We start from the raw sequence: 14,636 nt of genomic DNA on the forward strand, positions 1-14,636 counted from the left end.
AGTGAATTAGTGTGAATTCCAGCCCACAGGAACTGGGCTGCCTCACTACAGAGTCTAGAGAACGGATCTACAAAGGTATCACACATTCTCCTAGGTGCTGCTGCTAAACACAAGAACAGAGAGGAAGGAATAAAAAGAAAATCAACAAAATTGAAATGAAATGGAAAGTATTCAACAATCCTTACCAAGGAGCTTTTGAGAAATATAATTGAAAAAAAAATGTTGCAAAGGGACAAATTGATGAGACTGTAAAAATTATTTTTAAGTAAAATTCTCCTGGGAAACTTATGGCTCTGTCCTAATGGATACAAAGTTCCTCTCCCACATACTGAAACTAGCAGAAGGCAAAGATGCTGAGCATTTTCCTCTGATGTTGCTTCTTTCAAGTTCAACGCCTAACTTAGACAGGAATTTAATCTGATTCAAAACTCAAGCAGCTCCCTTCAACCTTATATTTATCTCCTGAGTTTGGACTACAGAGAAGATACCTTACAGCCCTACAGTTTTTACTGATTTTATTCTGCACCTAACTAAATGTAAATGAAAAAAAAAAGAGTTGTGGAGAGGTCTATTTCCTAACATGCTACCATCCAGATATGAAGAATTTTTCAATGAACATTTAAAGACGCGCAGACTTACCTTCTGACTCTGGCAGTCAGCTGTGGGAGTGAAGCATGCTGCTAAGAAGAAAAACAGCAATCCAGGAGGATGCATTTTCATGCTTTTACAGGCAGGACCCTTTACACAAAAGGGGTGGCGAGAGAGGCTGCAATTTCTGTAAGATAACACCGCCTACTAAGAATCAGATCCAAGACAAACCAGAGGTTAAAAGTAAACAGGGAGAGAGCATTTTTGCACTGTGCTTTTTGGCTGCAAAGCCCTCAGAAATGGATCTGCTACTTCTAGTGTCATTTCTGAATCAACATAAGCTTTTTCTTTCCATTCTTTTTTTAAATGCACAAGCAGAACTCCTTAGTAAAAGGTTTACTCAAAACAGGAACATCTACGGATTTCCTCTTACATATCAGTTCAAAACAGAAGGAAGGAAATCCTTAGTTTTCAACTAATTGGAATGAAAAGAGGTTAACTGTGTGCTTAACAGAAGGCAAATGCAATGGGCAAACTTAAATACCATAAATTCATGAAGGGTAAGTTAATTTCCTTTTGCCACCGATGTGAATATGTCCATAACACCTCCAAGTGAAGGTAGAGCTGAGCACTCCCTATACCAAAGTATTGCAAGAACAAAGCAATGCGAGTGACAGAACAGGAATGGAGCACATTGCATCAATCAATCAATCAAGCACTTTGGGCAGGCTTTGATATTTTTATTTTAAATAATTGACTTTCTCAGCAAGAAAAGCTGATGATATGGCAGCAATGGCAAAATTTATAATTCCCAAACACTCTGCTGACAGCTTGATGAATCCAAGGAGCATTTCCATAGCACTCAGAAAAGTCCCAAAACAGGGTTTAAAAAAATACACACTAACCTGGAGTACAGTCTGCAATTTATATTCTCCTTTTGAATTTTACAAGTGATTGATTATTGGCAGATATTCCATGTTCTTTGCCTCCCTGCACTGCCAAGAGAGCCCACTATCCTGAGCAGTCTCAGGAGTGCTTCTGTTAGCAACAAATTTCACTAAGCGATGAGGCACCTTCATATTTTCAAGTCATTAATAGCACAGGGAGGTGCCTAAATGAAACCAGACCATGGAACCATTCTTGTGTTTACATAAATAATGAGAGCATTAATACCTTTTTGCCCCTGCATCCCCACAAAGACACACAGGCTGTAACACATGAGGCGCATAGGAAGCGCTGTACTTACTGCTGCCGTTAGCTGTGCTTTACTTCTGCCTTCATCCTACAGGGAAAGCATGATGAACAGCCAGCCCTGCTATATATCCTGCACTAACAGGAAGCAGATAAGGCACACAACCATCCACTGCAACCCATGTGAGCAGCACCAGCCCACAGCTCAACCCAACAGCTCAGCCCTCTTGTCCTGCTGCAGGACAACGGCAGCCCTGGGGCTGTCACTGCCCAGCTGGTGCCACCCTGTCAAGATCAGAGGGCTCACACTGCTTTGGCAACTATTTGGTACCCTGAAGGTCATCAAAATGAGGCAGAGGCACCATGGCTCAGCCAGCTCTGGTGGGATGGGAAAGTCACAAATGGGCAGTGGGGACACTCTTGTAGAGAATGGAAGCTGTACAGTGTTTTCTTGGCCTGCAGTCATGGCCCTGAGCTGGCCATGGAAACACAAGAATGAGGCTGCTCCTCTACTCCATGCTGCCCCAGGAGGATGGTGGAGATTGTTGGGTTTTCCAAGAACTGGTTGTATGACACAGGGATTAAGTTGCCAGCATCCTCACATAGCTGTTAAGTTTTTAAGGTGAAAATAGCTCACCCTGGGGCATTGGAAGGTGCATTGGCTTCTATAATGACAGTTTTCTAAATGGCTCAGCACTGAAAATGGTACAGGGCAAGAAAAGACACACGAAGACTGATTCCAGGGCTTTCCACTGCTGCTTATCATCACTGCATCTGACCTACTGCAGGGAAACCAGGAAGGGAGAGAAATGCTTGGTAAAATTCCTGTCTGAATTAAATAAATCAGATTCACAGCAACATCAAAAGGTTCACAGCCAGCTTCCTTATCTGACCTCACCCCAATTAAAGACTAGCAATACAAAAGCAATATACAGGCTAAAAATGCAAACAGTGAGTAGTGCCATTGTACAGCAGCAGAGAATAAACTGAAAAATCAAAAGGTCATCTGTCATTAGACCCTGCTTTCCTGACCAAGCAGCATTAGCAGTGTGTGTTTCAGCCACTGCCTATGAACTGCTCTGAGAGAACGGAGACTTTGTTCACCACCACTGCTGGAACTGGAACACCAAAATCTGCAACACTTTTGGATCTTCATGATTCTGGAAATCAGTAAGAAGGTGAATCACAGACCACCTCTAAATTAATAGATGGCCAAGAGCCATTAGTAATGTTCAGTGCACAAAAGCCAAGGTGCTCTCAGCAGCAGTTCCAGCTGGCAGTGTCATCAAAGATGGCAACACCAGCAGAGAAACAGCACAGGAAGCAAAATGAACCAAATAAACCTAGTTTCTCTTCTCTTCTCATAGATGGATTCATCCTAGGCAGATAAATGTATTTTCTCATGGATGACATCTATAAAAACTTTATGTCTTAGAGGCAAAATGCATTGGATCAATTTTTTGCTTATTGATTGCTTTTTGCTGATTGATTTGCTTAGTCCAAAACTCTTCAAAACTGTCAACGAATAGAAACCCCAGTTCCCTCACTCATTTCAATATTAGACCCACTCATGCATAGAGGCATCTCTACAAAATATTTCAAACACCAGAATCTCATAAAGCAAGATCCTGAGATCTGCCAGAGAGCCTTCATCAAAAGAGAAAATTTAGGCAAGGCTTGTAAAGATCTAATAACAGAATACACAAACAGCCCTGTGCAGGCAAGGTAGGAGGATTTTGTTCACGTCCTAGTCAATGTTTGATTGAAATAGGATTGTGCAAATTCAATTTTGAAGCATAGAGTAGGAGTTGTCAACTGTCTGCCAGTGTGTTTATCTGTGAGGCTTCACACATGGATCTTATTTGTTTTAGAAGGCATGGAGATTGACTTATCTGTCAAGTGTCTCTTGCCCACATAACAGAAGGTGGCTGGTTTAGCAGAAGTCACAGACGTGGGTCTCAGGAACATCTTCAGATTCTGGCCCTGACTCCTCCAAGATGACTGCTACAAAACACTTAACATTTACCTTGTGGGCTCAGTCTCCCCCATCATCAGTAGACTGTTGGCAGCAGGAAAGCTCAGGATTTTTCTCTCTCAGGGAAAAATTCCCTCTCTTTTTATTTATGCATCAATGACAAGCTGAGTCCTCTAAAGCAACTTTTGTAAGACCTGGAATTTTTATTGTGTACACATTAAAAGTTGAGAATCTGCTCACAAAAATTACTCAACCTGTTTCACAGGAAAAGAAACCAAACCCCCACTTGGACAAAGGCAAAGGATAAGGCTACAAATCCTCCCAGACTCCCTGCCTGTGCCACACACTGTGTTTTAAAATGCTAGGTCACCAGCTCTGCTCTGTGAAGTGTGTGCAGCTCTGAGCAGATTGGGCAATTTCCTGCTATTGAAATCTTTTGTTTAGAAACTACAGAGCCAAGGCAAGTGATTTGCCATCCAGTCCACCTTGCCACACAGCTTCTCTGGGAACTGACCATTTGATTACATCCACAGAGAGAAAAGGACTCTTGTTCTGCACTTCTGGCAAAGCTGGGAAAGGACATGAAGTCCCTTTGCTCTGAATTGTAAGGCTGTGAGTCTGAAAAGAATTAAACAGGCCAAGCCAATACTGCTTGTGTGTAGGAATGGGGCCAGCTGAACCATATTTACCCAACATACCCTCAGGGTCCTGGTGAAGATGCAAGGACACAACCCTAATTTTCCTTTTCTCTTGGCAAGTTGGAAGGAACTGGAATTTTGCTCATAAAAGCAAAATAAGGTTTGCTCATAAAAGCAAAAAAAAAACCAAAACCTGCAAGGATTGCACAGAGAATAGAGTCTGTTTATCCTTCTCTTTCTCACACACACAGTAGTCCACTTCCAAGCAGACAGGTAGGGCTGCCTGAGCACAATGCTGTGGCACAATTCAGAAAGAAATTGTCATGGTTGCTCACATCCGGTTACTCCAAAAAGTAAGTAAGTGCTTTAAGTCTGGCCTATCACTTTCTCTTGACTCTGAGTTCCTTTACATGTTCTGCTGCAGTGAAAAAGAGTAACATTTTCCTGTCTCTTGGTTTTAGTTTTGTACCTTTCCCATTTATTAATCTGTGATTGTACTGGAAAGTCAGACTCTAAATTCCCCACAGGTACCCAATACTAATTAGAATTCTGGGTAAAGCTGTTTGTTCCAATAGCGGAGCTATTGAAACTCAGTACCTGCTGACAGGAGCACAATGGCAGAGGCAGTGAGCACTCCCATGAAGTGCTGCTGATTCTTCAGGCCCTGTTGTCTATAAGGGATACAAAGGGCCTACCATGTGCTTGACTCAAGCTGTACCCAACAGTTTGCCAAGGACAGCACTGAATGTCTGCCTGAGAACAGATGGAGATGGGAGTCAGAATCCTGCTAGCTCTGCATTTTCAGCAACTTCAGAGATGCTAGGGGGTTCTTGTCATCCTCTCTGAGAGACCCTGAAGACTGAAGCACAAGGGCTTGGTGCCCACCTCATCTACTCTGGCTACTGCTCTTCATGCAGCTATTCAAGCAGATTTTTCCAGTGCTGGCCAGTCTTTCTGGATCTAATGAATTTCCCATCCTCCCTTTTTCACGTCAAAATTTAGCTTTCCAAGTTACTAAATGCCCTTTAAAATCAGGTAGACATCAAGCTACAGAAACTTGTGGTCTGGTCTGAGCCACAACTTCCCTGCTTTTCCTCATGTGGCTGCTGTCTAAGATTTGGTATGTTTGAAGATTACTACTGCGGAAGTAAACTTTCTGATCAGAATGCAAGTAAGATGCAGCAGCACTTTGTGTTACACCAATTAACAAAACCCAGCTCATTATCAGGGCTGGTAAGGACAAGAAGGTAAGCCAGAGGGGCTGAGGGAAATATAGAATTGGGCAGTACATCCACAGCCAGGCAGAGCAGAGCTCTGTAAAGCAGCACAGGAATGGATACAAGATGCACAGGATGCAGGTCACACTGTCATTTCTTCTTGCAGAGAAAACAGTGTAGCCCAGGTCAGCACCTCATTTACTTTCCTTCCGAATGAGGTTCGTTTACAACTTTTTAATTGTAATACAAGAGAAGTTTTAAAACCTTGATCCTTGACAGATGACACTGAACAAAAATAATTGTCTGGGTCTTCCTGGGGTGGCAAAATTCTACATCAGCTGCAAAGCCAGAACACAGAAGTTTGAGAGTTCAGGCGATACTTTCCTGACAAAGGTCCCCCACCTCCCTCTGTGTGTTTCTGGTCAGAACTTCAGCTACTCATGTATTGTCTTAATGTTGAACAAGGGTTGGAAGCTGGAAAGAATTTGAGGACAAAGGGTTACTAAAGAGGAATATGCCTGCAGGGCTTTGTAGTGCTCTTGCAGAAAGAGAAGCAGAAATCAAGACTATTCTATGTGAGCTCAGCTGTTGACAGTGACTTTATTCTGCAGAACTTTCTGTCGAAACTAAATGTGGAAAGTTCTGGCAAATCTTTATGAACTGAAGCAATCAGTTTAGTTGCAAGAAGTGATTGTACATTTTCAAGAAAACCTCACTTGAGTTGCTTATTTAAGAACAAAAGACTACATTAAAATTAGACAATAAACACAACAGGTTGGCACTGAAGAATGTCATTTTATGAAAATTTTCAGTTTAATATTGCACTTAAATGAACAGAAATGCACACCCACAAAGCACTGACTCCAGCAGGCTCTAACACAGAACATCTCTCCTCCACTGGAGACTGGCTGGGGGGGGTTGAGCTGGTTAGGCTGGTTGAGCTGTTCAGGCTGAAACAAAAGCAGGTCCAGGGAGACCTGACTGCAGCCATATCAGTATTTAAAGGGTTTTTTTATTGAGGGAATTTTTACCATGGCAGACAGTGATGAAACCACAGGGAATGTTTTTTAGTTGAAGAGATTTAGTTAGATGTAAGGAAGACATCTTTCACTCAGAGGCCTTGGCACAGGTGCCCAGAGATGCTGTGGATGCCCCATCCCTGGAAGTGTCCAAGGCCAGGCTGGATGGGGTCCTTGGAAAATAGATCATGTGGGTGGCATCCCTGCCTATGGAAGGGGGGTTGGAATGAGATGATCTTGAAAGTCCATTGCAACAGAAACCATTCTGTGATTCTATGAAAGCAGCACGGGATCAGATACCTGGCAGCAGTAAAAAGGGGGGATTTCTTGTTTGCAGTTTGGTTGGGCCGTCATTTCTATTTTTTTTTTCCAGGTAAAAATGGAAAAAGACGTGAAGTATCAAGGAAAAAGCTTTATATAACCCATGTTCTACTTAGCAGAGAATAAAAAATGATTTATTGAAAAAATGCCCTGAAAATAAACAATTCTGATTAGCATCACAGGTAAGATAGTTAATGGAAGAATCAAAACATACTGCAGTATGTACTGAACATTTTGTTAATCTTGAAATGTGATCAATGCTTACCAAGATAAAAAGGAGGAATTGCAGCTATTTCCTGGATTAATAATTTGTTCCAAAGGCACAGATTCTATGTTTTAAACAGCTGTGAACCTAAAAAGAATTTCAAGTTTAACCGGAGATGTGTTTTTTCTACAATATGAAAAAGAGGCCTTACCTGCTCTAAGTATGTGACAAGCAGGGGGTTATCCCTGCTTACTCTAATATAAGATTCTCTGGTACCACTACTGCTTTAAAATACCTTTAACAGTTGGGTTTTACAAAAGATGCTTAAAACAGAACTCATGTCTGTCTCAAGCACAGGGCACCCCCCAGAACAGCCCTTATAAATAAGATGGAAGCAGAGCTGACTTATCCAGAAGCAATGACAAGTATAATCCTCATATGAGAGACAGATCTGTCCATGTTGGCCCAAATCCAGACAGTTCCAGAGGAATACCTCAGACTCCCTTCGTATTCACTTATAAATTCATTTGTGAATTATCTGTTCATCTGGTAAGTCCTCAAATGCTTTTGAAAATCCGACTGTTTAAGTTGCCACCAGCTTCTCAAGTGTAACCTTGGACAATTATTAATAAGTGATTAACAGAGCTACTTCAGAAAGAACTAGTGAAGACCTAAGATTTCTTTTAATTACTTTATTCCTAGGATGTTTAACTTAGAAATTAGCTTTTTCTACCCAATGATAATTAAACTTAAATGAACATAAGCAACCTTGAGATTTCAGAGAATAGAAGAGCTCTAAAGTACAGGAAAATTTAATTTTCTCCAAGAGCCTGCAGTACCTACCTTAACTGTTCAGTTCAGTCTAAGCTTAAGGAGTTAGGCTTCCTCTGTCAAACTGGGAGCAGAGCTGCACTCCAGTTATGCTCCTCATCTCTGCTTGCTTTGGGAACTCCACTGCATCCTGCAATACAATTTGACTTTGGCTGCCTCTGTCTTTGTTATCCTTGCACTGACTGCAACATTCCTGGCCTCTGAAATCCAAAAAGCACAGCCAAGCTCTGCAACAGCATGGAAAAATACTCTGTGAAAGCACCAAATTCCTTACACCACTGTGGATATGCCATTCTTGGAGAAAACTCCTAACTTGTTTGGACCAGGCCCGGAGCAACCTGTTTGAAGATTGCCCTGTTTAGAGCTTGACTCTTGGATGTCCCAAGGTCTCTTCCAACCCAGATTTCTCTATGTGTTTAAGGGGCACCAGTTTTAAGCAGCATCAGCTGCCATATAAGTATCAAAACTGTTCTTCCCTTCTTACTCCCACTGGATACAGAACATTGTTTTTCAGCATCAATATCTGTCTCCATAATAGTGAGTAGGGATTTTATTGTCATGGGGGATGCTAAAACTTGTTAGCACAGTAACTGTCAAGTTAAACACAACAGCTTAGAAAGAAAATCCCTAATATCTAACAGATAAGCAAAAGTACTTGAAATAAATCCTCAAATTGTGTTTAGAGGCTGCAGATCCTCAGTTTCCATGACTCAGCTGTATTTCTGGACTAACAGTCTTGTAGGAGAATGAACTATTTTCTTCTTTCATCTTGCTGCACATTTCATACTTTACAATGCACTCTAGGAACAGAATGTGTGCTGCTGAACTGCCATATGGTATCCTGGAAACACAAGATATAAACTTGAATAAAGACAAGGCCAAAAGAAAACTGTCAAATTACACTTTATTTGTATTGACAAGATAGGCAAAGGAAAGACTTTGTGTTCAGAGATACAAATCCATTATTTGCTGACAAAATGCCAATATACCCACATTGGGTATTTCCACTTTCAAGACAATACTGAGGGGATCTTTACCAAGCAACTCTTTTATCCTTGGATAAGGAAAATGAATGCCTGTGAAAATAGTTTCATATGAAAATTTGTTACCTGCTTGTGGCTCAAATTTTACTGTTAAGTTAATGATTGGCAGCAAATAATTACACTTGGCCTCAAAGAAAAACATATATAAAACTGTAAGATCATTAAATAATAAGCATTAGCAGCATACCCAAAATACTTCTTGTACAAAGAACATTGCACTTGAACATACACAAGCATTTACCCTTATTTACACATTAGAATTTGTATAGAACAGCAAGACTGATATATACAGAAAAATAGTGGAAACCTTAACAGCCCCAGACGACAGAATAGTGTTGACTCCTTAAATTTTCCATACAGTTTCCCAGGATGTCTCATGTGGTTTTTTTCACTATATACTATTGCATAAAAATAGACTGTACAAGAAGGTCAGTCCCCAGTTAACACTTCAGAATATTTCTATGTACTATTACATGTTCACTGCACCAGGGAGCAAAGGAGTCCAGGTCAGCTCCTCATGAAAACAAAGAGAACTTGACAGGTACTATCTACTTACTCACTGTGCTTTATCTTGTAATACATACTGAAATACTTGGCTGTGCAGTAACTACCCAGTGAGTTCCAAAGGCAATTCCCTACCACACAGGATCTCCCACTGTCTTGCAAGCAATGAAATTAATTTCTCCCTGCTTTCTGCACTTGGGATAAAAATGTACCACTGTATCTCTCTGCTCCTGCTGCCCTCTTGTTTGGAATTTCCTTTTGGGACACTATCAGTTTCTCCAAAGTGATCCAGTGTTAAATTCTGCATCAGGTCCTGATTCTGAACATCATCAAACACAAATGTAAGGGCCTGTGGATATGTCTGATACCCCATGAGCACTCTGTCTAAATCCCGGATTCGTCTTCCATCTGCAAGCTGGTACTTGTCTCTCTTTGGTGGCTCCTTAGCAAATTCAGGTAGTGGGTAACTGATATAATCTTCATCAAAGAGGAACAAATCAGAGCTGGTCAGTATCAGTGTTTTAGGTTGAAGTGAACTAGTGTTCTGAGCAGATCCTTCAAAGTGATTTACTTGAAACGCCAACACATACAGAAGGATGTTGAGGGATGGAAGACTGGTCAAACCATCCATCTTCTCTGCCACTAGAAAAGCAAGGTCCCCAATTTCCTCTTCATTTGGATAAATAAATTTTACTCTGCTAGAGTGAATCAGTTCATAATTCTCCATTTTTCCTGCAAGAAACATACATTATTATATCTCTATTTAGTGCTACACAATATTTTCTTAATGTACTAGGATAAACAACAATCCTTGACAGCTGGCTGTAGCTAGAAGAATTTAAGTTTTGTATCTATTGATACATGCTTTTGCTTATAAACAATACTGGAATAATTGTATTTGGATTGCAGGTCTCTGCCAGTGTCCTTCTTGGATTACCAACACTCATTTCTGCAAATTTCTAACCATGAAAGTCCAGGGTGAAAGCAAGAAGCCATCACTAACTTCACTTGTGTAAGATTCTTACATATTTAACAATCCTGCTCACATAAGGCACATCTAAGACAATTAAATCCGGGAGTTCAGTGAAGTATCAAACAAGAAATGACTGCTGCATAAATGTCCCTCAAAACAGTTTTTAATCAAAACAGTTTAGGTGAAGCCTTAAGTCTGATGCCTGAATCAGTCATGATATGTAGAAAAGATTCACCTGTGTTTTTACTCCCAAATTCAGAGTAGAAGTCCTTATCTACCGGTTCAGGTGAAGGAGTGCGTGCAAGCAGTGACAGGACTGCCATAAGCTGCTGTATGAAGGTGTGAGTGTTGTAACTGTCTCTTGTCAGGCAGGTGACAATGTGATCTGCAGAATGCCCTGAGGAGAACAATGAACATAATTCACTCACTGTGACATTACCATTTCTTGAACAAACTTGCAACTGTCATCAGAAAAGATTTTTTTTAAGGATTATTTCTCCTGAAAACATGCATCACTATTCAGAAATATTTCAAATTCTTGAAAACAACAACAGAATCCTTACAAATCCCTCAAAAAAAATTTCTTCATTTAAAATACAATGTATACTTATGATTCAAATCTTGGTCTAGGGATTCAAGAAAAAGCATCATCTCACTAATCAAGACACAGATCCATCTAAAAAAGACTAGAACAAAATAGAACTGGAAAAGCTTTAAGCACAAGTTGTACTCACCAGTAATTCGGAAGTATTGGTCAAACAGGCCAACATTTACTGACTGCAGGTCATTAAGTTTTAGCACAAAGCAGCAAGACAGGTGGAAAGAACTGTTTTCACAGTCAGAGTTTTCTTTGTTCCAAAAATCTGTTAAAGAAGTATACATGAATAAAAGGTCAAAACAAAAAGACTGTAATATAAAAATTATGCTTATGGACAGAGCAATCTAATACTTATCTCACACTTGAAGAAAGAAATTAAGAAAAAACTGGGTACAGCGGCTAAACATTTCTCAAGCAAAATACAAGCAGTTTTTATTAGGAGCATTTTAAAAAATGTTTGTCCCATGCCTGATTTAAATCAGCACATGCACTAACTAATAACACACTTTAACTGAATGACCACCATGAGGTTCATTACCCTTCCCTTTCCATTTTCATTATGAGAGGGACCATGAAACAACATCAGAGAACAGCATGGATCCCATGGCAGCTAAAAGGGTCTGTCTGAAAAGCAGACATGACTCAAGACCCTGTTTTTTTGAACATAAAAGCCTTATGTAAATACTGACCCCTTCAACTAGGAGGTCTAATTAAGAATATTGACCAAAACTGGTTCTTAGGCTAAGGACAAACACAGAGAGAGAGATTACATTGGTAACATGATAAAAGGATCAAAGTAACTATTTTACCTGACTGGTGCTCATCTGCATGAATGAAAGAATCATCCAACAGAAAGTAAATAGCTTTTGTTGAGAGAAGCACACAAGCCATCACTTCCACACTGGGAGTCTTGTAAAACAGAACTGAAGACCACATGAGGTGTCTCAACTCTTCATTTTCCACCTAAGATGTAAATTTTATTTCATAAACACATGAACTTTGATATTTCAGACAGTTTCATCACCTTAGAGGCAACTTTAGACCCCCAGAGAAACAACTTCAAAATCTTAAGCATCTGAACATGCTCTGGTTAAAGAGAGGTAGTGCTAAATGAGGCCACAATGGCAGCCACTGAAAATATCTTGTGTTTATGTAAGAAAATTATTTTTCTGTTATAAGCAAATTATCCCTTGCTTTCTAACCAAAATTAGAAAAATACAGAAAAACATCTCATTTATAAGAAAGACTTTTTAGGGCAAACACTGCAGGCAAAACTTTAATCACCAGCTGAACAGTGGCCTCCCAAACCTCCCTTTAGGTGTTTCTGAGGGTTGGATTCAAAGACCCTGGAGAGGGGACAGGAGCACGGCTTGCCACCGCAGCTGCTGCTCCAACTCAGCATCTTCCCAGCTTCTAACTTGATGGGCTTACTGTGAACCCTTAAATGAGTCACCTGCTTTTTTTATCAGCTTCTCCTGATATAAAAAGAGAAGTACAGCTTGTAACTGTGCTTACTTAAAACATTTGGAAGAGTGGTAAGGGAATAAGAAAAATGTATCTATTTCTCAAGCTTTTCAATTTGTACTCAGATCACAGTGATTTATCACTCAAAATGCCACATCATAAATTTTGGGTAATGTTTTTACTTTTCAATCTGATGTTCCCCAGATACACTTAAATGTTTTTCAGAATCAGGTTTATCTGTTCATCTTTCTGGAGTTACCTGCAGCCATGCACGTGTGCTGCAGTCATGCACAGTACTACAAAAACATGTCAGAGCATTTATTTATTGATTTAGCTAAGAACCACCCCAAAGTAATTTCATTCCTGTTATTTTCTATCCTTTTCTCACTTTAAAGAAAATAGAGGAACATTCTTGGAGCAATCACATCTTCAACACATACAGTAGTGTACTCTCTTGCTCAGCACCACAGATCCTGAAGGCAAAATATGCTTTGCAGGATCCCAATTGTTGTAGCAGGGAACCCAAAATGGAGTAACACCCAGATTCTTGATCAAAATGCTTTCAGGTTTCCCAGAGCCTAATTCTTGTGGCTAAATTTGATCAGGAAAGTTTTTATAGATACTGTGTAGTACAGAAAGGTCACAAAGCATGTTTTTGTACACTTGATATAGACACGATACCTCTGCAATGTTGCTATGGAAAAATTCAACCAGGGCTCTTCCCTTCAGCCCAGCCACATACTGCAGAGACACAGAAACATGAATGTGAACAGGAATCTGGTTGTCTTCTGTTATCTTCTGCATAAGAAGCTCAGATGGGTATAAGGATGACAATGTCAGATGAGGCTTGCAAAAACTAGAAAAGATCCAGAATACAAATAATCAAAATGTAAAGACCTTTTTTTTTCCTTCAAAAATATTTGTATTTAATTCAAAAATTAAAACCAGATAACTTCCATTTTTAATATTTCAAATTATTTATATCTTGACCATAGCTGTCAAGCTGCAATGACCTCAGCCTGCAGGCACATGAAATAGGAAGTTTCCTTCCATCAGAAATTACATTTTATGTTGCAGCAACAAAACAGAAAAAAAAAGGGGGACTGCTACAGTCCAGGATAACCATTCACACTTACACCAGACTAGCACAATGCAGAAGTATTTCATCAATACTACAGTCCAAACCCAACCACAATGACAGCAGCAAACACAGGGGTCAGGCCACATCAAGCACTGTGCTAGAGACCTTTCACAGGAACCATTACCTGGCTGCCTGACCGTGTCTGTTTGCCTCCACAGCATGATTTCTTACAGCATCCGATTTGCTTGAAGCTTTGAAAATAATAATAGTCTTAACATCCTGGAGCAGTGTCCTTAGAAGGCTGTAGATTCTTAGAAAGTGGAATTTCTCATGAGGTAGAACAAACACTGCTGTAACAAATCTGTATCCAACAAGCAACTCCAGCACATGTCCATCCAAAAATGAACCCTTCTGCTGTGTGGCACCGTGAGTTGGATGCAGCACAAGTGATGCCAATGGAATTCTGTTCAGCTTAAATACACTTCCCAACTCCTCTGTGCCTGCCCATTTACCTGGCAGTAAGCTGAAATCCACCTTAACTATGTACAAATGCTGGGGTGTCAGAAATATCCAACACGGATGGACCACACAGGGACTCTGGTCAGAAGATTTATATACTGAAGAATAAAGTGCAGAACACAAAGCATTCTTTGACCATTCCTTGTTATTGCCAGCTGACTCTGGTTGATGCAAGACTTTCTGAACATTGGTTTTATTCCCATAAACAAGATATGTTGGGAAACAACCTTTTATTTCAACATCTTCAGCTGAAATGCAATTCAATTCCATGAGCTGACAGAGAAATTCTTGGAGATTTGCTTTTCTACAGTACCACGTGGAGCTTGGTAACATTGATGTGTAGTGTTGAGAGCAACACGTTTGTAAACAGGAATAAAAGTCTTGAAGATTCTGGGAGTCTGAAACAATAAACAAGCAGTGGTCACTGTTTTTCAGCTTCAGAGTTAAACAGACTTCTGTCAGGAGAAAT

The 14,636-nt window shown here is 40.2% G+C and overlaps 2 protein-coding genes across 2 annotated transcripts in view; both read right to left on the reverse strand.

Annotated features, from left to right (window-relative positions):
• The window catches only part of STAB1 (stabilin 1), a 51,378-nt gene extending 50,511 nt beyond the window's left edge, over positions 1 to 867 (reverse strand). The window contains exon 1 of the mRNA XM_031058235.1: positions 640 to 867. Within this exon, the coding sequence (XP_030914095.1) occupies positions 640 to 720 (81 nt within the window). The 5' untranslated portion in view covers positions 721 to 867. The remainder of the gene's footprint in view (positions 1 to 639) is intronic.
• An 8,005-nt stretch (positions 868 to 8,872) lies between these two features.
• The window catches only part of NISCH (nischarin), a 22,863-nt gene continuing 17,099 nt past the window's right edge, over positions 8,873 to 14,636 (reverse strand). Inside the window, 6 exon segments of the mRNA XM_031058189.1 lie at positions 8,873 to 10,264; positions 10,741 to 10,902; positions 11,240 to 11,368; positions 11,913 to 12,066; positions 13,249 to 13,423; positions 13,833 to 14,636. The exon segment at positions 13,833 to 14,636 is cut by the window's right edge and continues 22 nt beyond it. Of these exon segments, the coding sequence (XP_030914049.1) occupies positions 9,636 to 10,264; positions 10,741 to 10,902; positions 11,240 to 11,368; positions 11,913 to 12,066; positions 13,249 to 13,423; positions 13,833 to 14,636 (2,053 nt within the window). The 3' untranslated portion in view covers positions 8,873 to 9,635.

Source organism: Geospiza fortis, unplaced genomic scaffold (assembly GCF_000277835.1).
Source record: "Geospiza fortis unplaced genomic scaffold, GeoFor_1.0 scaffold78, whole genome shotgun sequence".
NCBI lineage: Eukaryota > Metazoa > Chordata > Aves > Passeriformes > Thraupidae > Geospiza > Geospiza fortis.